This window comes from Nannobrachium achirus (assembly GCF_963921795.1).
Source record: "Nannobrachium achirus genome assembly, chromosome: 13".
NCBI lineage: Eukaryota > Metazoa > Chordata > Actinopteri > Myctophiformes > Myctophidae > Nannobrachium > Nannobrachium achirus.
The window spans coordinates 35946412-35971583 of NC_137833.1; the positions used below are offsets into that span (position 1 = coordinate 35946412).

General features: G+C 39.1%; 2 protein-coding genes across 3 annotated transcripts in view; one reads left to right on the forward strand and one right to left on the reverse strand.

Annotated features, from left to right (window-relative positions):
• The first annotated feature begins 461 nt into the window (after window positions 1-461).
• On the forward strand, window positions 462-2489 carry sf3b5 (splicing factor 3b, subunit 5). Of its 2 annotated transcripts, none has more exons than XM_080740288.1 (2): window positions 462-546; window positions 1766-2489. In XM_080740288.1, the coding sequence occupies exon 2, from the start codon at window positions 1795-1797 to the stop codon at window positions 2053-2055; it is 261 nt and encodes an 86-aa protein (XP_080596414.1). In that variant the 5' UTR covers window positions 462-546; window positions 1766-1794; the 3' UTR covers window positions 2056-2489. The 2 variants fall into 2 exon arrangements, with proteins under 2 accessions (XP_080596414.1, XP_080596415.1); XM_080740289.1 differs by having other exon boundaries at window positions 467-542.
• Window positions 2490-18529: 16040 nt separating this feature from the next.
• phactr2 (phosphatase and actin regulator 2) overlaps window positions 18530-25172 on the reverse strand; it is a 29118-nt gene continuing 22475 nt past the window's right edge. The window contains exons 9-12 of the mRNA XM_080740444.1: window positions 22490-22551; window positions 21651-21788; window positions 20544-20620; window positions 18530-19910 (exon numbers count right to left, since the gene is read on the reverse strand). Coding sequence (XP_080596570.1) covers window positions 19895-19910; window positions 20544-20620; window positions 21651-21788; window positions 22490-22551 — 293 coding nt within the window. The 3' untranslated portion in view covers window positions 18530-19894. The remainder of the gene's footprint in view (window positions 19911-20543; window positions 20621-21650; window positions 21789-22489; window positions 22552-25172) is intronic.

Here is a 25172-nt window from a genome sequence, read left to right on the forward strand (position 1 = left end):
TTGGCATGCATTGTTCTCTAAATCTGCTATACCACCAAAATGTGGAAAGCCTTAGCCCAGCCCCCTTTTCTTTTGTTCTTTCATTTTCTTTTCTTTGCATATACTGCATAGTACTGTGTTCTATTCGTCTGTCATTCAATGTTATATGAGATACTTAAATGGTTTCCTGTGGAAATAAGCTTAGTCTGACCCAGAGTGGTCTGACCTAAATTGTAGTCTACCAGTGAACTGTACCGTCATGAAACTGTACCTTTTCCTATGCAAACTTCTAATAAAGTCTTCAATCAATCAATCAACAGAGAGAGAGAGAGAGAGAGAGAGAGAGAGAGAGAGAGAGAGAGAGAGAGAGAGAGAGAGAGAGTGTCGAGCGTCGAGCGATGGGGGGTAGCCTAGGGACTTTTATCCATGTTCACTTTGTTTCCCCCGGCGCATGATGTCGGTGGCGCACAGCGCTTACCCCCGGAAGTTGGGGCTGCTGTGTTTCATCATAACGTCGTTGTGTAAAGCGTGTGTAAAGGAGGCAGATCGCTACTTCTAATCGTGTAAGTAAGCATTGTTGTGATATAATTGTAAGGCTTTTATATTGAACCTTTCGTGGCACAATCGATGAGCGTAGCTTTAGAGGAAGGTCGGGAAATTATGTTAACTAACGTTAGGTAGTAAGTAATTGCAAGCTAAGCTAACCTTCTGTTAGCCTGGGCTGTTAGCAGGCTAACATTAGCATGGCAACTGTGCTTCAGTGGTGGAAAAAGTACTCACATTGGTTTAAGTAAAAGTATCAATACTGCAATATAGATACTAGATAATATAGATACAAGTAAAAGTCCGGAATTCAACATTTACTTGAGTAAAAGTATTAGTTACTCGTATCAAAAGTAAAAGTGTAAAAGTACTCATAATGCAGAATGTCCCGTTTTCCACTGTAAATATCGATTATTTATTTTATTTTTCTTTATGACAATTTTTTTATTTTTCTTTTGCTCTTTATCCTCTGCATAGTACTGTATCCGTCTGTCATTCAATGTTATGAGATACTGTGTAAAAAAAACTGAAGAGCTTACTAGGATCCCCTTTTAGTTGACCTTGTACCAGTCAACTGTCATGAAACTACCTTTCCTATGCAAACTGCTAATAAACTTAATTAGCAGTTTGACGACTGTATTAAATAAAGTCTTCAATCAATTAATCAATCAAAATGTACACAATCTTTTTGGAAATGTTAGACCTACAAGCTCACAATGTGTCGCTATTTTGAAATGGTTGAAATGTATATAGGGCTGAAGAGGTTAATGTATGTTTTGTAATAATAATCCAAATCGGCCAAGTAACTAGTAACATGTTCAAATAAAATGTAGTGGAGTAAAAGTACAATATTTGTCTCCGAGATGTAGTGGAGTAGAAGTAAAAGTACAAGTAAAAGTACTAACTGAACATACTGGAAATACTCCAGCAAAGTAAAATGACCTCAAAACTGTACTTAAGTACAGTACTTGAATAAATGTACTTAGTTACATTACACCGCTGCTGTGATTGAGAAACAGTATTGCAAGTCAAGATACCTTCTCACTCCTGGATTGCATTACTTCTATCACATCGTGGTTCATGTCTTTACAAATAGTCTACATAATGTGAAAACAATGATTCGCCAGCCATTTTAAACGTAATGACTATGATTCACACATCATGTCATTAATTCATTCAGAGCATTACCTCTGCTCATGTCTATAGTATAAACACACTGACCTATTTCTTCTTCTCTGCTCAGAAATCTAAGGATTCCTGCCTGCAGTGAGAATGACTGACCGATACAACATCCACAGTCAGCTGGAGCATCTGCAGTCCAAGTACATCGGCACGGGCCACGCCGACACCAGCAAGTGGGAATGGCTGGTGAACCAGCACAGAGACTCCTACTGCTCCTACATGGGACACTTTGACCTGCTCAACTATTTCTCCATTTCCGAGAACGAGAGCAAGGCGCGTGTCCGCTTCAACCTGATGGAGAAGATGCTGCAGCCGTGTGGGCCGCCCTCGGACAAACCGGACGATGCCTAGGGCTAGGCAGGCTTTCTCATGCCTGTTTTTTTTCTTTTCTAAATCTGGATTTTTGAGAAGTTGCTTATTTGTCTTGACAGGTTTATGTGACACAGCCACGCATATTTGGTCATTTACTGTTTTGTACCTCGGTGACATTTCCTGTTTGTTTCCTCTGGCTCCTGTATCACAAACAGCAAAATAAACACAAACAAACACATGCAAAAAATGGTGGTGGTGTAAAAAGGAAAGGATCTTTTTTTTGCCAGTAAAAAGCAAGCCTTGATGAGTACCGTCATGACAAGAGGAACAATAAGGACACACAGGATACCACGGAAGACGACTCTAGACATGAGCAGAGGCTTGATTTGTCTTGCGAGGCAAATTTAGATTTCCCTTTTTATACATAATTGTAACTTGATAGCCATATCTTCAATTAAAAAAGCCAAAAACTGTTCCAGTCTAATTGAGATTAATTTCCCACATTGTCCTGGTTACAACCATAAATATGGTTATATTTTCATTTAACCGGGAAAGCATCCATGTCATTTTTGCATTGGCTATTCAAAAATAGCAGATACAAGCTCACAGCGCATCACTTGGTGCTGCGTTGTGAGCTTGCACATCTGCTGTTTCTTTTTACATTTTGGAAAACTCGTTTGTAATGCAAAAATGTTGAATCATTTTGATTTACGAAATTTTTGAGAACTACCGATTTAGAAGGCATTTGTTGAATCCACCTCGGGTCAATTCAACGTAACTATCCCATTGAGCATATGTGGTGGGTCGTAGACCGCCATACAGTGTGATAGTCGCAGCCCCAGCCTGAAGCCTCAAAAGTCTAGTATCTGCTCTCGTTCCATAGGGATGTCCCTTTGGAGTGATGGTTAAGATATTGGACTTTCACGCGGGAGACCCGGGTTCGAAGCCGGTTGGGGAGGTTCGGATCACCTCCGTTACATTGGTGCCGTGACCCGGATCCGGCTTCCCCGTAGAAGGAGGTCAAAGGTAGGGATGCGGTATCGGTACTCGCCCCGATACGGCCTATTTTGCGGTATCGGTACTCGTCAGATACTGCTCACAAAGCGCCCGAGTACCCTGTGTGTTCCGCCACTTCGCCTTTCTCTCTCTCTCTTAAAGTATCACAAGTAAAAATACAAAATGTTTGAGCATAGCAGATCTAGAAGATCATGCACAGTACAGGAATTTCCATGGGCTAAACCTGGAAAAAAAAAAAAAAGTGAAATGTGTGGCAGTTGTGCCATGTTCTGGGAAAGCAATGCAATTTAATGTGTTATATACAGCCAGAAAGTGAGGAACATCTGATAAAAAAACAAAACCCCCAAAAAAAACGTAATTTAAAGACATTTTGTATTATTAATTGTACTCGTATCGGTACTCGGTATCGGCGAGTATTCAAAATGAAGTACTCGTACTTGTACTCGGTCAGCAAAAAAGTGGTATCGGGACATCCCTAGTCAAAGGGGGGGTGAGTGTGGTGGGTCGTAGACTGCCATACAGTGTGATAGTTGCAGCCCCAGCCTGAAGCCTCAAAAGTCTAGTATCTGCTCTCGTTCCATTTTAGGGATGGCCCTTTGGAGTGGTTAATATTGGACTTTCACGCGGGAGACCCGGGTTCGAAGCCGGGTGGGGAGGTTCGGATCAGCTCCGTTACGCATATGTATAGTAGTGGCTGCTAATGTAATAGACCCATTTCTTGTTTACAAACATTGAGACTAAATGCACAGGTGACTATCATGTAATCAATTCCCACCAATCCCCAAACCTGTTGTTTTGGGGAGCGCTGGTTTCATTGGCTCATTTGGTACCAACCTGCGCGCATCTAGGTTTTCATCAGTGTTACGTGGACCAGAAATGCGTTAATTGTGTTTCGTCTTGAGTACCTTTCTTTTTCATACTATTCTTATAGACCTAGAAGACGCAGATCATTGCAGTCTTTTGTAAACACATAATAGGATGTGACTCAAGGGATGAGCTGGCCATTGATTCAATTGTTGTCTCCACCAGCCGAAGGCTGAGGGAGAGTATGTTTTCGCCCCTGTCCGTGCGTCCGTCCGTGAGTGCGTCCGTCCGTCCTCCGAGTTTGTTACCAGCTAATCTCCGGCACCGTTGGCCCGGTCGCTGCCAAAATGAGCACACACACTCCCTGGATGCCAATTCAGAACCTCTGCCCCACATTTTTCAGATGGCCCTGTTCTAGCGCCACCATGAGGCCGATGTTTGCAAAACACATTTCTGTACACTACTCCTACAGATTTTGTCCAAAAATCACACAAATTGGTAGACAGTATCTCTACAGTCATGTGATCGACACAGATTTGTCTGATTGTCCATATTCCATCCTGATTGGCTGATATTTGCTTTCAAAGTTTGTAAGATTGGTCCATTTTGGACAAAATGCCTCAAATCACAAACGCAGAGCGCAATTATCACGCAATCGCGCACACACGTTCCCACTAGGACGAGGAAGAAATGCCACTTCAAATTTTTTAAATCAGCCTCATGGTGGCGCTATAACAGGCCAATTTGTGATTTTACCTATAACTCCACCAATCAGTTTCAAACTTTGTAAGCGCACTCCCTATAAGCCAAGGAAAAAACATTTCCTTGCATTTTTCACATCAGCCTTTTATAGCGCCACCAGGAGGCCGACTTATGTAAGACACATTTTTGGATATTACTCCTTCAGATTTTACCCACAATTAACACAACTCAGTACACAGTATATCTACAGTCATATGATCAAGACGGATCAGACCCATATTAAATATTCCAACCTGATTGGCTAAGATTGGCCTCCAAACTTTGCAGGATTGATCCGTTTCGAACAAAATGCCTCAAATCAAACACAGCGTGCAATTGTAATGAAATTGTGCACGCACATTCGCAAAAGGCCAAGGAAGAAATTACACTACAAAATGTTCAAATAAGCCTCATGGTGGCGCCATGAAAGGTCTAAGATTGGTGAAGAACACATGCCACCCTTTTTACATTTGCCTATTATAGCACCACCAGGACGCGTGGCCTGGTGGAGACATGTGCTCGGAAGAGCACTTCTAGTTTTTGTATAATTTTTCTCATCGTATTTATTTCTCACAATGAATACAAAGCTGATTTCCAAAGCCAGTGTGTAGTGTGAAACTGAAGCCAGGAGGAGATACACAACCTAACATATAACCTATACTACTGAAGCACACAGGGAAGCCTTCATCACAAACATGTACGCCGGTGTACATGTACTGAACTGCTTTTTGTTTGACTGTAGCTTTAATCTTATGGTTACATTTTAATCTGAAATGTGGAGAGGGGCCATTACACATTTTGTGCAGAAATCAAGAACACAAGCCACTCAGTCTCCACCCACACATTCAAATCAGATCAGCTGTCTGATTCTACACACACAATCCCGAGTGCCAGGAACTGATTTTAGGTGGTACTTTACGAGAAATGTACAAAATGTATTATGAACCTCAATCATTGGAAGAAGACAAGCATGTAATCTTAAAATACAGGAAAGCTAATTCAAGAGATCGACAGCAACAGCAGAAGAGACCATGGACAGTTTGTAACAACCACCAGCACCACCACAGGTTGGAACTTGGTAGACAATATAAAATGAATATGTAATGTATGCTTTGAAAAATTGTTGGATATATGTAAAGTCAGACTACATGATTTTAATTATCAGACCTAAATTTACCCTTCAACTTCATACCCCAAATTACTATGATTCACTAGCTTTGTAGCATGTAGAACTATTGGGCCTTAAATGTAATAAACGTAGGAGCGGTTTGCACTGCCCCAAAAAGTTTTGGGCAGTGCAAAGTTATTTTTATTTTTTTTATATAAATGTAGATCATTTACAAATACAAAAATAAAATGTATAAATATTTTTCTAATGGTTCCCAGTGTTCTCAGGGACCCACTGTTTCGGTTACCACAACTATCTGTGGTTCTCAAACCTTTTCATGTCAAAGACCCCAAATGAATATTATGCCCCATATAAGATGTGTGGTTTTAAAATGGTTAGGAAAATATTGCAGATTGCTATTTTCAAATAGCCTAGTTGTATTGGTACTACATTAATATTTTCTTCCTGGGGACCCCCTGGATGAAAATAACAATTCATATTAATAATAGCGAGAAAAGAAGAGGGGGGGGGGGGGGGGGAGAGGATGTTATGTATAGGTAGTGTTATTTAATATTTTTAAATAACACCCTACCACCAAATAGTACCCTGTTTTTTAGGTATGGGACAGCAGGCACTTTGTGAGGCGTGATTAGAAGTCAGCAACAGCTGCTGTAGCTTTTCGGTGGAGACTACACCTACTACATCATGTATACTGCTGGCCCCACACACACACACACACACACACACACACACATTGGGAGAGGAAGTGATGTTATGACTCATCACTGGACAGAGATTAATCTGTGTGGGTAGTGGGTACCAAGGAAGTTCCTGTGTGTGTGTGTGTGTGTGTGTGTGTGTGTGTGTGTGTGTGTGTGTGTGTGTGTGTGTGTGTGTGTGTGTGTGTGTGTGTGTGTGTGTGTGCGAGGGGGGGGGGGGTGTCATGATGTACAAACTGGCTGAGATTTAGAGTGTGTTTGTGTGTTGGAAGGGCTCTTACTGGGGTATGTCCATACCATCTGTCTTCACCACGAGAGCCATTGATATGAGATATGCCGCAGAGAATGGTTTTGCCGAGTCAGGCGTGAAAGCGTACACACACATAACAACATCACTTTCTCAAATCCCCTCCATCACTGCTGGTGCATGCAAATGCATGCACCTCCATCTCCTGTTTCTAGCCTTCTAGAAAGTCTAACTCCTGTCCCCTTTATATATAGGCCCCTATAGTATTTATTTTATTTTGCTTAACCACTTGAACTCCAACAGCATGCATATTAATCTAGGGGGAACATTAGCACGCAACGCATTGTTTGCAATGTGGTGTGTACTTATAGATCAGCTATTTTTGGCAAAGACATTTGGTGTAGAGGGAAAAAAGCTTATTATAGAGCTCAGGTCCAGTTTACTAAGTGGATAAAGGTATAGTACAAATAAACACGTAATGAAACATATACTGGGTGGAATACAAACAGTATCACACAAAAGATGGAATACAAATCATGAACTAACATAACTCATAAACCTACAACAAAAATAACAGAACAATATTTCACAGTATATTAAAAAAGATTGCATGCTGGTTGGTTGGTTGGTTGGTGTAGGAAAGTGAGTATGAATAATATTAATGAACATAATAAAGGAGACCAACAAAACATAATGTTCCCGTATTCTGTGTGATAGAAAGAAGAAATGCGAATGGAGACAAAATGTCCAATTACTCAAGATGTGTTCCTAGGGCAGACTATAAACGTACATCCTGTCCTTCTTTCCCACTTCAATCCCCCTTTCAGTGAAGATTTTGGATTGAAGAGCTCTTGAACAAGGTTAACATGAAAAAAGACCTTAATAGAAAATTCAGGCTTTCTCAGAAAGATGGCTGATGCTAGGGACTGATTTAACAGCATAAATACTCGAGCTGGAACTCTAGGTGAACCCAGCTTTCATATAGGGTCCAGTACACCTTAATTTTAAGGACATGCTGATAGCTAATTTTCCTGTTCACTGATTTGTTCTAGACAGTGAATGTGGTTATTAAATCTGGTTGCCGGTACTTTTAATTTAATGATATGCCCTTCTGGGGCACCGTGGTATTAAAACTCCTGCATGACAAATTGAATACACACACAAACACCTTAAAGCCTAGGCTTTGGAGCCGTGGTCTTTTTTGTGAAACATTCAATTTATTTACAACTTTGGATTGTAACTTTTATAGTTGACAAATGACTGTTGTGCATGCAGAGCAAGTTCAGTCAGGAAACTGTGCTGCAGCCATCTTGTGTCACCAAGCTTTCCCACATGGCGGACAGTCTGGTTTTCATTCCAAATGAATCAGTCTAAAGCAGGGGTCTTCAACATTTTCAGCCCAAGGACCCCTTAATTGAGAGAGAGATGAAGCAGGGACCCCACACAATATAGATTCCATATATAGTTTAATTGTTTGACAGCACGATCATCAATGTATTTTGGATTCATGTCAATTTGTGTTTTCAGATATTTAACTCACAGCGCGAGGCGTTGTGAGCTTATAGATCTGGTATTTTCGGCTAAAGTTCTCAGAATATGGACGCTAGGTTTCAAGTGGTTAATATAAAAAAGGGGGAAAAAACAAGTTTCTATCTCTAAGATTTGGATGACCCCCCCCTAGTAACTCTGAGGAACCCCTAGGGATCCCGGACCCCCTGTTGAAGACCCCTGGTCTAAAACTTCTCTACATCCTACCTACTAATATCCGTCTTCAGGTGACACCCCTGGTCCCAGAGCGGGTTCTCTAGATTTTAGATCTTATCAGAAAACTGCACAACAGATGCCAGTCTTGTGGCCAACACTTGGTCGGCCTCAGCTCCACGCTTCTGTTTTCAAGCAATCATAAAACACACTTCACTAATATAGCACCCATTTAAACAGGGAGGTTTGCATTGCACATTTAGGATGCTTGCTACATTGTCTCATGCATCTGCTCACCCTCCACCACCCCAGCTACCACTCAGGATTTGGAAAACCTCCTATTTCTCAGGAGATGCAGTGTGCTCCGTCAGAGTATCATAAAGAAAATCCATACATTGTGAAACTAAATACATGTATTGATCATTTATATTCATTAAAAACATTGCTATGTTTATGAGTATTCCTGACTGAACTGTAGATTGAAACTTGCATGTTTCCATCACTGCAGTAACTGGGCTATTTGGTATAGTATATTGTTTAACTTTCATATTTCAATTTCAATGAAAATTCAATTTAGGCATACCAGTCCGTCATATTCAGAGCGACTTAAAAAGTGCAAGATCTGATTAAATCGGCATGAACCTCAGTCAACAAACAACAAGGTAAACGGTAAAATAGTCTAAAAAACATGCTATCTAAATGACATTCTTAGATTTTGTGGACAAGCAAACAGTGTATAACTATCTAAAATAATTATGTGATTGTGAACAAGTAACCAACATGCATCTGCATAGTATATGTAGCATGTATCTAAAACAAATGCAACAAGCAGTGATAGAAGGACTGAGTAGTAGCAGGCGATGAGGTAGAGTCTGGAGAGGTGACTGCGGCGGTGGGGAGTGAGTCTGCAGTGGTGATGGGGGGCGGGAGGCGGGGTGTCATTCCTCACCCACAGCATGGGAGTTAGGAGGGAGAATGTTGTCTAGAGGACACTTTGAGAGGGGGAGATGTCCTGCACTGGATAACAAGTAAACAAATAAAAAATGCTAAATGACACACTTATCCGTCAAATTTAAAAGCAGAAAAAGATGATATAGTCTGGCTACGTGAGGCTACTGCCATTCTGCCAGTCTTGTTCATCTAGACTGTGAGAGACAGCCCATATCTGTGTGGCTGGTTCAGACAGGGATCTCCATGTATGGGCATAAAAGGGATTGCATGTATGATGTCAGATGTGATAGACGTCATTGGATTTTCACATCTGACTGCATATCTCCATATACAGTACATGGATCTCCATACTGTATATGGGTACCAGGGGTCTCCATAATGGGTAACTGGTCCGATATACATCACTGGCCAGACGGCCAAGACATGGCTTGTCGCCCTGAGGCGTCTTACTAGTAATATTGTGAAATTGTACATTTCTGAAATGTACTTCTTGACTTTTGTAAGTGAACTATTGTCTGTCTGTAGTATTTGTTGTATGTTGTTGTGCATGATGTGTATGTGGGTGTGACAGACACCTGGAAGAATAGTCATGCTTAGGCAAGTGCTAATGGGGATCCATAATAAAGTAAAGTAAAGTAGTTGGACAAGGCCCAAATATGTAGTCCGACATCATAGACATGTCATGGTTTACTGACATCATAGGAGTTCCACCCAGCCTTGCAGAGATATGCATTCCACTAAGTGCACCTCTAGTTCGTAATATTTTGTTGCAGCTAAAATATGCAAATCTTAATTGTCCTTTAATCAAATCCATACAACATGTGTCTATAAATAACCATGGAGAAAAAAAAGGCCATCAACCGCTAATCTAATTCTGGGGGATGTGTAGCCCCTTGAAAATCTCACAGCCAAATCGCTTATAGTAGATGCTAGATGAGTCCTTGAATTGATTATGGTTTGAGCAGCTCATTACCTCACCGCTTTCCTACTGCCTGCACCTTCCGGGAGTTGTGTGCGTACGTGCGTACGGTGCATGCATGCATGCATGCGTGTGCTTGTGTGCGTCCATCTGTTGCCTGCTAGAGAGAATTCCACCTTTTAATAACCACTTGGCCTTTGCCTGCTCATGTTATGAGTGTTACATTTGGGCAGTGTCCATATCTGCTCTCTTGTGATTGCACAGGAGGCCAGCCAAGAGGGTTCAGGAGTCACGTACATCCTTGTCAAATATGAATTCTCCCACAATCCAATTAACTTTTGTCCTTCACTGCAAATATGTAGGTCTGTCACTACCACGACCATTAATTGTCATACAAATAATTGTGATTAACAATTTAATTGTGTTTTTGATATTAGATATTGGAACATATGAACAAAAAGTGCATATCTGTTTGCCTTTTAGGCTTTAAAAAAAAAAAGACACAGGGCAGATAATATATAAAGAAATGAGTGCCAATAATCAGCATCATATAATCAAAATAAATCATTTACAATATGGAAACATAATCATTTTATACTTACAAAATGTATTTAAAAAGAAAATAGTGGAGATAGATATTTCCACTATTATGAAAATGTAGGACACATTTTCAACATTATTACTATTGTGATTAATGAATACATTTTCTTTTAAAATATTTTCTTTTATAGAGAATAAAAACATAACTAAACCCCAAAGTGCTTTACATAAAACATAATGGTGAAGCATTGTGAAAATGTATTCAATGATTTGTACTCCAGATATTCTATTTCTATGTTGTTGAGCTCATGTACACACTTTGGCACATCTTTACCTTGGCACCACGTATTTGCTGAAACTCTGGAGGACTGCATTTATATGATCACTACACTGCAAAATGTGTACATTTGACTGAGATGATAAAAACGGACTGATTTTAGTTTAATTAACAGGATTTTACTGTGTATGATAGGCCATGGTCTCCCATCTTCTCATTTTTAGAAATGAATCCCTGCAGGTGATTAATGTCCTGTCTCTAATAACAAATGATTAATGGAGCTATAATATAGCATAAACCTCCAGGCAGCAAGCCAGAGAGGAAAACTGCTCTCCTATCTGTGAGGACTTGATAATGTTCTCTCTCTGCTATCTGTGAGGACTTGATAATGTTCACTCTCTCGTGTGTGTGTGTGTGTGTGTGTGTGTGTGTGTGTGTGTTTGTGTGTGTGTGTGTGTGTGTGTGTGTGTGTGTGTGTGTGTGTGTGTGTGTGTGTGTGTGTGTGTGTGTGTGTGTGTGTGTGTGTGTGTGTGTGTGTGTGTGTGTGTGTGTGTGTGACAAAGTACTTTTTTTCAGGTCAAGTTTAGGGTTGGAATAAGGTTTAGATAAAGGTTAGAGGGACATTTCAATTAAGTTTATGGATTCGTAGACTGTGTGCGTTTGTGTGTGTGTGTGGGAAGACAGGAACATTATCATGTATTTATGCCAGGTGGGCATCGATTATCTATATAAAATTTATGTTTTTGGAAACCTCCCAAATCATTTCTACTTTTGGCTGTTTTTAAAACTTTAAACATGAATCAATAACTATTTCTTGCCAAAGTCGAGTATTGATGTGTTGCTTTTGGTGAGATCAAGTTTGATCTCAGGGTGTTGAAGAGATTGATGACTTCGTTTCATACTTACTTTTAACTGTTATACTTAAGTTCTCTCTCTCTCTCTCTCTCTCTCTCTCTCTCTCTCTCTCTCTCTCTCTCTCTCTCTCTTTCTTTCTCTCTCTCTCTGTTTGTTTTTTCATCTCTCCCTGCAGTATGTCCAGTGCTGTCACAATCTGTCACTTTGGCTGGTTGTTATCGGTGGGATACTGTGACGACACTATGACTTTTTTGTGACAGTGTTTGTTGTTCTGCATATAGCTGTTGTTTATAGGCTTATGCTACTTTGTAAATATGTATTTGATGTATCCTATGTACCCTCCCACACACACACACACACACACACACACACACACACACACACACACACACACACACACACACACACACACACACACACACACACACACACACACACACACACACACACACACACACACACACACACACACACACACACACACGCAACAAACTTTGAGTAGCAGGTACACCCTAGCATCACTCAGACTTCTTCAGCACAGGGGTCTTCAACAGGGGGTCCGGGACCCCTAGGGGGTCCTCCAAATCTTTGAGTGATAGAAAGTTTTTTTTCTCCTTTTTTCTATTTAACCACTACCCTAGTGTCCATATTATGAGAACGTTAGCTAAAAATAGCAGATCTACAAGCTCACAACTATTTTTGGCAAAGAGTTTGGTGTAGAGGGAAAAGTATTGACGGTTCAAGTGGTTAAATATCTGAAAACAAATTGACAAATATATGTGTACAGGTATACTAACCAGCGCTCTCTCTCTCTCTCTCTCTTTCTCTCTCTCTCTCTGTGTGTGTGTGTGTGTGTGTGTGTGTGTGTGTGTGTGTGTGTGTGTGTGTGTGTGTGTGTGTGTGTGTGTGTGTGTGTGTGTGTGTGTGTGTGTGTGTGTGTGTGTGTGTGTGCTTATACTATCTGACCTCAGCAAATGAGTGTTTGGGATTGGGAATCAATGGTTAACAAGCCATGTGGCCCATAGGTCAGGGGCCTACACTACAGTATCTGCTGTTTCCGTAGTATGAGGCAAGTAGGCTGGGATGACTCAGACAAAATGTAGGACAAAAATTCAGGGCCCCGTAAAAATGGGTCCCGACCCATGTGTTTGGGAACGACTGCACTAATGTGTCACAGGGTCTTACCAACAACCCAACCCTTGATTCTGAGTGCCCAGCAGGGAGGCATTGGGTCATATTTTTAATAATCATTAGTATGACTCAGCTGGGGATTGAACCCCTTACAACAGGAAACCTGCTGAATGCATGCACGCTGTCAGTGATGGACGAAGTACTTGAATGTTAACTTAAGTAAAAGTATCAATATGACAATGTTGATACTTTAAACAGCTAGTAGGCAGATTCTTCTTATGATTTTCACTTCTGTTATTATGAGTGTTCTTCAGTACTGGTATGGACGCTTGTCTGCAGACCTAAAGTCACAACTGCTGCAACAACCGAACATTTGTTCAAAGATAGATGGACAACCACTTCAGAGGCTATATACATCTACATATGATAAGAGCATAAGGTTGTCAAGGAATATTACCTCTAACAATAGCCATGTGTTGTATAGAGAATATGGGCTGCTGCCTTCAGGAAGGAGATACGGTGTTCCAGCATACAGTAAGGTCAAAGGTCCTTTGTCCATCATCGTTGACTTTAAGGCTTAATCAGGAGTTTGGCCAGGGTCAGGCCAGGCGGTGGACATTGCTGTCTGTATATCTTTATGTATGTAACCCTGTTTTGTCCCATGTGTTACCGTATGTCAAATGTGTATATATATTTTGCATACTTGACTGCTGCTGACAATAAAGTACTATATCATATCATATCATATCATATCATATCATATCATATCATCATAAATGTGCTTACTTAGTGCAAATTGGCATCAAAATATACTAATAAGTACCAAATGTAAGTAGCCTACTCATTATGCAGAACATCCCATTTCACAAGTTTTAAAATGTATGCAAATAGTTACTAGTGTAACAAGTAACTAAAGTTTTAAAATACATGTAATAATGAAAAGTATAATATTTGCTTCTGAGATATAGTAGAGTAGTAGTACATGTATTGAAAATTGGAAATACAACAGTTAAGTAAAAAATAAATACTTAATAATACAAAATGATACATAAGTACAGTACTAAATATATCAATAGTTACTTTCCACCACTGTTCACTGCGTCCACATGCTGTAGATTTAAGGCAGCGGTTCCCAACCTTTTTCCGAGGGGCCAATGTGCCACAATGTTTCTATGCAGATCTAGAGATTCACATAATTTCTTAGTTAGTGAGTTCCTAGTTTTTTTCATGTTATATATGAATTCATCTAAATTGTTAACCGTTGTTTAATATGAATATTGTTGTTATTGTTTTATTATAAGAATATACAAAATAAATTAAATTAACAACGGCCAAATTCACTCCAAATTGATAAATCAAGTCATTTCAATAATTAAGAAATGATTGAATAGCTGAGATTATTTCTTAATGTTCTTCGTGATTCAATGTTCATACAGCAGCCTTTCTCTTAAACCTATTCATCAACATCTTTAGGATGCATGTCCTTCATTACAAATGGTTTTTCATTACGGTAGGGTTTTTAAGACAGGCTATGCCTATGACCATTGACCATACTGGTTTGTTTACTCGTATTTCCTTTGTCTATTACTTTAGTGATGAAGGTTCTTGCTCCAAGGTCCTTGAAAAGCACTCAGTTTATTTCTTCACCATCCTAGCCAACTATTCGTCAGGGTTCTTGACACTTCAAGGTCAGGATACAAACTGCTTGAGGAATTTAACTCGTTCATAAACAGGGACATTATGTTGGCTCAACCATGGTCAACATCAAGGACAGTGGATCCGTGTCCATTCTGTTACATATACTGAAATGATAATCTGAACGCAACCTTTCTCAGTGCATGTACTGTAGCAAGCAGAATTGAACTAAACAAAAGATGGATTCCCTTAAATTGTAAGGTTTTCCTTGAAAAGATTAATACGGATAGTTTTATTTATAGATATAGCAAATAATCATCTGAACAAAAGAGTCTAACAACAAGAGATGATTTTCCCCATGTCTTTATATACAAAAACATCATAAAGTTAGACATTAGCATATGTGTGTTTATATTACATGATATCATCCTATGAAGATAAATCTCAGATGGCTTTTTATGATAAATTAGTAGTTTGTTGACATTTCTTTTGTTTTTCTCGCCTTGTATTGTAGTTGAAGGCCTGCATGTCCTTTCGCAGGCTCATGTCAAGTCTTAACCTTAATTAATGGCAAATCTACATCATGGCACAGAAAACATCTGTAAAGATGACTTTTTAATGAGAGGGTTTGCGTTTGACAGCAGCACTTAAGGCCTACTTAAACACTGGAAAAAAAAGGAAAAAAAGGATGTATAATATAACTGTATATTTCAGATGTATGTTCCAAAATATACCAACAATAGACCAATAATATAGGTCATACCGGTACATCACAGAATCAAAGAATGATTTTTTTTTTATGTTTTGATGCCCGTATTATAAATATGTTGGGACAATCTGACCTTTTTGTATATTTTGAAACGTGTTCTTTATGGATATGGAATTGGAGAGAGGGCTGGGATTCACTAGTAGTAGAAACCATGGACGTGTCACATCATCAAAATCCCTATTGTCAGTGATTGACAATAATGCTTGCAGTTGAGGAATCAAGTGTCAACCGTGGCTGGAACTGATTTAAACCAGCTTGAAAAACTGAAAAGCAGTGAAAAAGACTTGTCAGCATCCTAACCTGCTGACATTTATCACAGAGACTGATATTTTTATACTTGGGTGGCTGTTTTATAAATGCGTTAAGCTAATTGACTCTCAGTCATTCTGACAGGTTCCAAAGTAGATGTCAAGATTTAGACAATGAATTCAAATGGATCTTATGGATTAAAAGAGGATAATAAAAGAAAGTGTGTGCCCCTGGTTTGAGTAATCCACCTATAGTAGAGACAGTTGTACACTTCTGTACTAAATGTAATATAACAAACATTTTCTCTTATGGGTTCCCTGGCACAAAATCTCTACAAATGCGGGACCGTGGCCTAATATGTATCTACTGTATATGGGTGTTCTTGATAGGAGAATGTATGTTTGAAAACCACTGATCTACAGTATGGAGACAAAGCCTACTTAATAGCGTTTTGTGTGAGAGTGCATTACAATAACAAGGGAAAACGACAACTTCAAAGGAGGAATAGTCTTAAATGCATTGGGTCCTAGTTAAAATAAAATTCAAGTTCCAGTATGATGTCCTATGTTTCAATGAAGACAGAATTGAGCCGATTTATTACCATCAACAAAATGTATTTTTTGGGCAAGCCAGGTTTACATCGTCAATAGCAACAGATCAACACATTTTTGTTATAGGCCTGCATGATATGATCCCTACAACACTCACATTTTCTCACATTGTGCTATCATATGGGGACAAGAATTCAAAAAGCAAATAAAAGTACAATGTAGAAAAATCAAACAGCTAAAATCATAGCTTAAAACATTCACATAGGAGTAATAACGTATCTTGGCAGTAAACTTGATTTCAACATTATGCACATGCTCGATAGACATTCTGTACAAAATAGTCAATATACTATATAACAAGGTACATATTAACGTGACTGAATACTGTTGCTTCTCCTCCGATATTGTATACATCGTGTTACAACCTCCGAACATTCAAAAGAGGACAGAGGCCTTCTTACACGATTTGTAAGAAGCGGGCACATCAAGGTGCGTTGTTAAAACCACAAGTGGCAAGGTAGTTTTATACCCTTGCAATGTCTTCCTTTTAGTCAAGGTTCACTAAGCCCAAAGATGATATCCTACAAAATAAAAATGTAATTCTACATTACACCTTTTAAAGCAATTTTTTAGATACGTTTTGCACTGACTTTCTCCCAGTCCTGCTGCGGGACATCATGGAAAGGGAGAGAGCGAGAGAGATACCTTTACAGCAAATGCTCTCGATCCGGCAGCGGTCTGACACATATTGATGACTTCCCAGATTCAAATCTCTGCCAAACAACCCGTGCGTTTCAGCAGCTACGTAGGCACCATCATAAATCTGTGGCCTTCTTTGCACGCTGCATTGTGCCCTGGACACTCGGATTTGATCCAAAAGTCTTAGAATGTTAAAAATAGAGGCGTAAAAGGGACATTTTACAGGGACTACCAATCACGTTGTCTCTACCACTGCAGAACGTTTTAGGAGGTTCACACTTTGACACCAGAGTTTATTGTGTAGGCTACTCACATACAGTACATACTGTAATTCCTTTTTCTTTCTAATTGCGATTAAAGAAAGTTATTCAGACTTGCACAAGAATAATACTGTAGGTTGAGAAAATATAGGAGGCATGGTACAGCCAAATGAGAAACAGAGGAGCCATGGCTGCCAACCGTATGCTAATTGGCACAGACAAGCAAGAGAAACAGACCGTGCAGTGTTACAACCTCTAAAGTGACTGCAAGATAATTAGATCACATGAGATTAACAAGTTTGCATCGACTGTGTGAAACCGCCATGTAGGCATCACATGTGAGAGAAAACAAACGTTAAAATTTTATGTGGATGACCGAAACCTGGAGGCAAACTGTGTAATGAATCTCCCTTTGCATAACGTGGCAGAGGGATGCGCAGCAAGAGGCACATATTTGACATCAGTGGGAAGTGTGTGAACACAGGGTCACCACAAAGGGAATGTTTATGGAAATGGAAACCTCCATCAGAGCAGCCTGATCTGTCATCTCTTTTCTCTTATTACCGTGTCACAGATTGATTGAGATGCAGTACTGTTTAAGGGTATCAAGGGTAGGATGTTGAAGAATGAAGCCTGTCACCTTCATTTAAAGCTGATAGGAAACACTGGCGTGTGTCACGGAGAGGAATAAATAGCAGGAGCCACTTTTGTCTTTTCAAATCATTATGAATCACAGGTAATTGAGTCTTCGGCCTATGACTTAAAGGGATATTACACTTTCAAAAAAACTTTTAGGTCTAATCAGGCTTGTATGAACACCCTGAACAGTTTTTAATTTGCTTCATTCAGTATTTAGATATTTGATGTAAATGTTACCAGCTCCAACACGCCCAGGCCCTCTCCACATACACACCCATTGTAACTTCAAACTCCATTTTAACCATGATAGATTCATTAAAAACACACATTATTTTTTCTGGTGACTCATAATACCCTCCTAATACGTGAGCAGACCGTGTTTTTTCAATAACCTTTTTCTTTTATTTTTAATAATTCTTTGGGAAAATGGAAAACATTAAATACAATAATATTTTATTGAAAATAAATGAAAAAAGTTATTGAAAAAACACGGTCTGCTCACATATTAGGAGGGTATTATGAGTCACCAGAAAAAATAATGTGTGTTTTTAATGAATCTATCATGGTTAAAATGGAGTTTGAAGTTACAATGGGTGTGTATGTGGAGAGGGCCTGGGCGTGTTGGAGCTGGTAACATTTACATCAAATATCTAAATACTGAATGAAGCAAATTAAAAACTGTTCAGGGTGTTCATACAAGCCTGATTAGACCTAAAAGTTTTTTTGAAAGTGTAATATCCCTTTAACATTAAGTCATTCTGTTTGCACTTAGTTCTTCTGTCTGTCCCGAAATCTAGTTGAGACTAAGGGTGATCAAGGCTTTAGTGATAAAAATGCTGAGTCAGTGGATAGTTTTAAGAAGCGGTTAAAAACTCACTTGTTTTGGAAGCAAATCTTTAGTAATATGTGTTTGCCTTCGGTGCAGTTTTAATGTAATTTTCATTGTACGGCACCTTTAATCCCGTTTCAAAAGGTGCTTTAATAAATAATGTTTACTTATTTATTTAACCTGAAATGGAAAAGTTAAAACATACTGCTGTATGTAAGCCTAATAGTTTGAATAGATCCTCCATGGTATGTGTCTAGTCTGGAGCTTTACCCTTAGTAACTGCATGTAACTTCATAGCAGTGTAACTGACATCATCAAGTATATTCTAAACACTGTGTTAAGCACGTAAGGTTGTTGCTGCTGAATGGTTTCCATTCCAGACCATGATTGACCCTTAAAGATCCGTTGGCATTGGCAGTGCAAGCCAACAGCACTGATGTTTCGTTCCTCATCTGTACATACACTGACTCCTCAGAGCTTACTGTATATTCCTAAATTATGACATTGTGCCCTCTAGTGGCAGTACATGTCCACATTACACATAACACATAGGCACATTTCAACATAACTCTCTCACTCACTCTCTCTGACATCAGCACATATCAATCCAATCAACATCATTTCCTGTTTTGAGAGGATGTCCATATTTGGCCACAGGATTGGCAGCTCATCGTCACAACCCCCCTTGTGCACAGTTACAGTATAACACGTCGTTGTGCATGTTAGAAATTGCCAGGTAGAAACCTCTCTGCAAATTTCACTTGTAGGCTGCACTAGTACAGTATGCGATCTCTGCGAGTATTTAGGGTTGATCCACATCCCAGAGTGAAGGTTAAGTAATTTCCTCTCTCCGCTTCCTCATTTGGTGTTGTCTGATGGAGATCTTGCGGTTTAAATCAAAACGTTTGGACATCGTGGGGTTTAAATCAAAACGCCTAGTGAACCGGAACATTAACTTAAGTCCAGGAGGTTTCAAAAATAAATAACTGGTCCAAACCAGAGTCCTATACACACCGTAGCTCAGACCACAGACAGGTACAAGTATATTGTGGCTAATATCCATTGACATCCTAGGTCCGACCTGTAACCGTGGACTGATGGACATATTGTCAGCGGCTGTGGAATCCCAAAGAAAAGTCAACAGAAATGGGGCACTGTGGGTGCTGAAGGCTGGAGAACGGTTGAAGCCGAGGCCTTTGGAATCTACTGGCCTGAGATCCAGTAGGACTGAGTATGCTTAGGGCCGGTGGAACCTGTAAACACAAACACAAATTGTGTGTTAACATATCAGTAACATATAACACCAAAGACTCGCTCTATCAGCTCTCATGCTGAGGTACAATTAGGGATGAAACTAACTATCGATTAATCAACCTCTTGGCGATTATTATCTTTAACCTTTTTGATTGATCAAATAATCGAAAAACACTTTTTATATATCAACAAATCAACACAAAGGAAATTCTAATCCATTTGCTTATAAGCGACTAAATCAATCAGTCTGATTAACTTATCATACAACTGCGTCACATAAAACAGCCTATACGACACGTTGTAGATCTGCTATTTATGAAAGCAATTATTTTATAAATAACTATTACATTGATTAGTTGTTAATCAATATACCTAACAATGCATTACAGATATAGGTCTGTTTCACTTTATGGGTTGTCAATGAAGAACCTTGGTGAGCATTGCATCTTCTACTGTATGTGGGAAGGGGTTTAGATATGAACATGGATCAGTGTGAACAAAAGCAGTGTAGCGTTAAGGTGATAAGAATATAAGTGGTTGTGGCTGTAGGAGCAGGAAACATTGCAAGTTAGCGAAGCACAAGTTAGCCGCTCATGTACGTATTTACCAATGAAATGGATCGTTGTAATTACCTGGTGTAATGTTTGCTCTCCTCGTGAACGTCCATCTCTCGGCTCTTAAACTCATTCAGCTCCTTGCGGATAGCAGCCTGGGGAGGGGTCAGAGAGCGCACGCACACACACACACACACACACACACACACACACACACACACACACACACACACACACACACACACACACACACACACACACACACACACTATCTGTAAGCGTCTTCCATAGTCTGTAATCAGTTCCCTTATTAGCACTAACCTTAACCGGCAACACTAACCAAATGAACCCAACACAAAATTGTACAATGTACGCAGAACAAAACCCTAAACTTTCAAGTACAGAGTAGACATACAAGTAGATTTTTGCATAGTTGACAGACAGAAACATACCTGCACTTTTCGGATCTGAGGGCATTCTTTTGTCTAAATATCAACCCCGCTCAACTTATCACTCCATTACATGATTAAAGTAATGCCTAAATGTCTAACCTTGACCATTTGTGGGGGAAAAAAAGAAGAAGAAAAATAAATAAATAATACAATTTCTATTTTGGAAACACATGGTTAGAATCGGTGATGTTCGTTTTCCACAAATTTTAGGGCAGTATGCTGTGTTCTCTATGTGCTTGTACAATTTAAAATGTGTGCAGCAGGGGGCAGCATTGAGTAACATGAACACAATGTTCCCTGTCTTGAAGTGGCAATTACCTGCATTACTGATGCTGTTTTCACATTATTTCTGCATGTTCTTTCTGCATCAATCTAATTGAGTTGCCAACTTATAATATAGTAAAGTATAGTTTAGAATAAGTTCTACAAGTATTTAGGGTTAATTTTAGTTTAGTTTAAAACCCATTTAAGTTAATCATTATGAACCGAGATTCCAGCTCTTTAGTAAACAGAAAATACAAATTCAGGCCGGGATACCAGTTTTATCCAATCAGCAAAGAGAACTCATTTGATTGTGTTTATTATTATGTTTAACGTTTAATATTGGAAAATAAACGCTTCTCTCCATTTGTTCCTGAGCAATCCTTTGAAACACTTCCCTTCCCATTACAAGTACCTTTGGGTAAGGTTGTAAGGAGATGTAAAATGAGATAAAGTGGCCAGTTGAGGGTACCTTGTCAGCCGGGGTGAGCCGTGTCCAGGGTTTGTCTGCCCGCCGGTCGTAGTCCTTGGCATCGGTCACCTCAACGTACTCGTTGAAACGCAAGATCCTCCGGGCCACCAGATCTGCCACTGTAGGCCTCACACTCAGCTACGGAGAGACAGAGAGAGTCACTGATAGAATGAGGGTTTTGGTTGTGCTGGGGTGGAAATAAAGGAATAGGTATAATATTATGCATAGACATTTTGCATTTCTGTCACTGGCAGACAACTGATTGTTCAATTCCATCCTTGACCACTAGATGGTGGCAATTCAGCGTAATCTGTGCTTTCTCCTTTTTTGTTCTTTTTGGAGCGGTGAAAGCGCTCCCAATAGACAGGTATGTCTGTGGCTGGCTGGCTGGCTATGTGGCTGGCTGGCTGGCTGGCTGGGTATGTCTGTAGCCTGGCAATACCTTGAGTGGCCACACAAGTTAAAGGAGGGGCGCTGTTGTGCAGGCACAAACACACACGCACACACGCACACACACACACACACACACACACACACACACACACACACACACACACACACACACACACAGATTCACCGCTCCACTTCGAACCGAGGTTTGATTTTTTTTTTGCTTGCATGAGTCACAACTCGGTTTCACAGACAATGAACAGGGTCCATAATGTAAGCTAAATATAGACTACCGGTATCTATGTGTGTGTGTGTGTGTGTGTGTGTGTGTGTGTGTGTGTGTGTGTGTGTGTGTGTGTGTGTGTGTGTGTGTGTGTGTGTGTGTGTGTGTGTGTGTGTGCGTGCGCCGTGCGTGCGTGCGTGCGTGCGTGCGTGTTTGTGTGCAATACCTTTCTGGAAAGTCTCCTTTTAATCTCTTGGAATTCCTCTTTCACCTCTGTGTCATTCTTTTCTGTAGACAGAGAAGCAACAGGGTCAGTCTACATCCCAAAGCACTGTAAACAGGACTGTATACAGTAAAAGGACTGTATACAGTAAACTGCAGCTTCTGTTCAACACGTCTATTCTAATGCTATAGATACGGTTGCCCTCGCATAAACAAAAACAAAAGCATCCAGGTTGTTTATGAACAGAGCTTATTATTATATAAAGAAACACAAATACATTTGACATTATTTCTATTTTCCATGTTCTTCTTCTTGTGTTTTCACATGTGCATCTACAGTACGTGGTTGTGTGCATGCATGGGAGACAGATGGACTCAAGGACCCTGGGATGTTGGTTGAACTTTGACCCCCTAGTAGAGTCCCATCAGAGGTTTACCCATAAGCCATCTGGGTTCCGTAAAAGAACTACCAATTAGTGTTGTATGTGTGTTGTCCTAGTTGACACAGTCAAGCAACAACATGGTCACCAGTCCTTTAACCACTTAAGTCCTTTTTCAAAATCTCACATTTTCTATTTTCAGAACATCTTTGCCTGTAATGCCAGTATATGGACATACAGTATATGTCACTTTCTTGGTTCATAAATTCCAGCTAGCAGATTTGTCAGCGTTTGTACCGTGCCCAATCAAGTTCAAATAATACATTTCTACTTTACTTTGAAGTAGAGGTAGTGCAAAAGCTGTGGTATGAATACATTGTTGTGATGTTACAGCTGTGTCATAATAATTGATGCTGTGGCCATGCTCTGTTTTAATATTTCTAAATGGTTTAATAGTGTGGTCTGCGATTGTAACTGTGGATGTCTGTAATTGTGTTACCATCTATAGTTCTTATATGTTGCATACTTCAGGGCAAATGTTATGTCTGGGATGTTGGCTGCTATTTTACACTTGAAACACATGAAGCCAACAAATATTGCATTATTGGTCGGTCTCAAAATGGGAATGGGAGCGCTTTGATGTAGTTCAGTCAGGCCTTGTGGGAAATAGATGTTTCCAATACAAAACCTAATGAAGCCATTAGATCAAAGCAAAGCCCATTTAAAAGCGCCTGGAGCAACAACACCACCATTCCCAAAAATAGAAAAGGTTAAAGGCATTTTAGAAGCTAAAGAACCCTCCAGCAGCAGAGTTTAGCTTGTCCATTTAGCAGTGTCCAAATCAAACAGAATGAATTGATTATGAAATTGATCAAGCAGAGTAAATTGCTGTTTGTTCCTGTAATGGACATCTGCGCACAAACAGAACTCAAAAACTGAAGAAACAATGTGATCGTCATCGAACACAAAAACCTAGGAATCGGTTGGGCTCTATTCCACACAGCCAGGAATTACATGTAACCTCTGGCAGAACACATGATGATGGGTAGTGGACCTCACTGTGACATACTGTATGACACTATCACCAGTAAGACTCCCTAATCGGGAGATAAGTGACCGTCAGGTCGCATGTAGGCCTATACACAAATTGGCCGGTAGCACTTTACAATAATGACCTGTTATAAAGCATTTATAAACATTTATAACACATTAATAAGCAACTTGTAGATGAGTAATAATGAATGAACAAGCAGTTAATACATGTTTATTTAAACATTTATAACTATATTTAATAATCATTTATAAATTGTTAGTAACTAGTGAACTATTCATGAATAAGCCATTTGTAAACAATTATAAATATATTTTAAATCATTTGTAACCAAAGTTATTTAGTATTTATAAGCTATTTAGAGATAAATAACTAATCATTTACAAGCTATTCATATACATTGGTAAATGTTTAGTAAAACATTTATAACCCTTTTTATGCCTTTGTAAATGATTATTAAAACATTAATAACACAGTTATAAGTTATTTGTAGATAAGGAACTAATCATAGACAAGCTATTTATATACTAATTCATTATTTACAACTGTCTATTTATGTGGCCTCCATTTTTGTTCATGTTTAACAAATGCTTTGTAAAGCATTCCTAAATTATCTATAAATCATTGCTAGATGTTATCAAGAGCCCTAATGTAAAGTGAAGACACTTCATAATCTACAACTGTCTGTTAACGTGGTCTTCACTTTACACTACCAATGATTTATAGATATTTTAGGAATGTTTTACAAAGCATTTGTTAAACATGAACTGTCTGTTAACGTGGTCTTCACTTTACACTACCAATGATTTATAGATATTTTAGGAATGTTTTACAAAGCATTTGTTAAACATGAACAAAAATGGAGGCCACATTATTAACAGACAGTTGTAGATTATGAAGTGTCTTCACTTTACATTAGGGCTCTTGATAACATCTAGCAATGATTTATAGATAATTTAGGAATGCTTTACAAAGCATTTGTTAAACATGAACAAAAATGGAGGCCACATAAATAGACAGTTGTAAATAATGAATTAGTATATAAATAGCTTGTCTATGATTAGTTTCTTATCTACAAATAACTTATAACTGTGTTATTAATGTTTTAATAATCATTTACAAAGGCATAAAAAGGGTTATAAATGTTTTACTAAACATTTACCAATGTATATGAATAGCTTGTAAATGATTAGTTATTTATCTCTAAATAGCTTATAAATACTAAATAACTTTGGTTACAAATGATTTAAAATATA

Excerpts from the sequence above, each read along its gene's own strand:
- sf3b5 (XM_080740288.1), top strand. The coding sequence starts at position 1,795 with ATGACTGACCGATACAACATCCACAGTCAGCTGGAGCATCTGCAGTCC.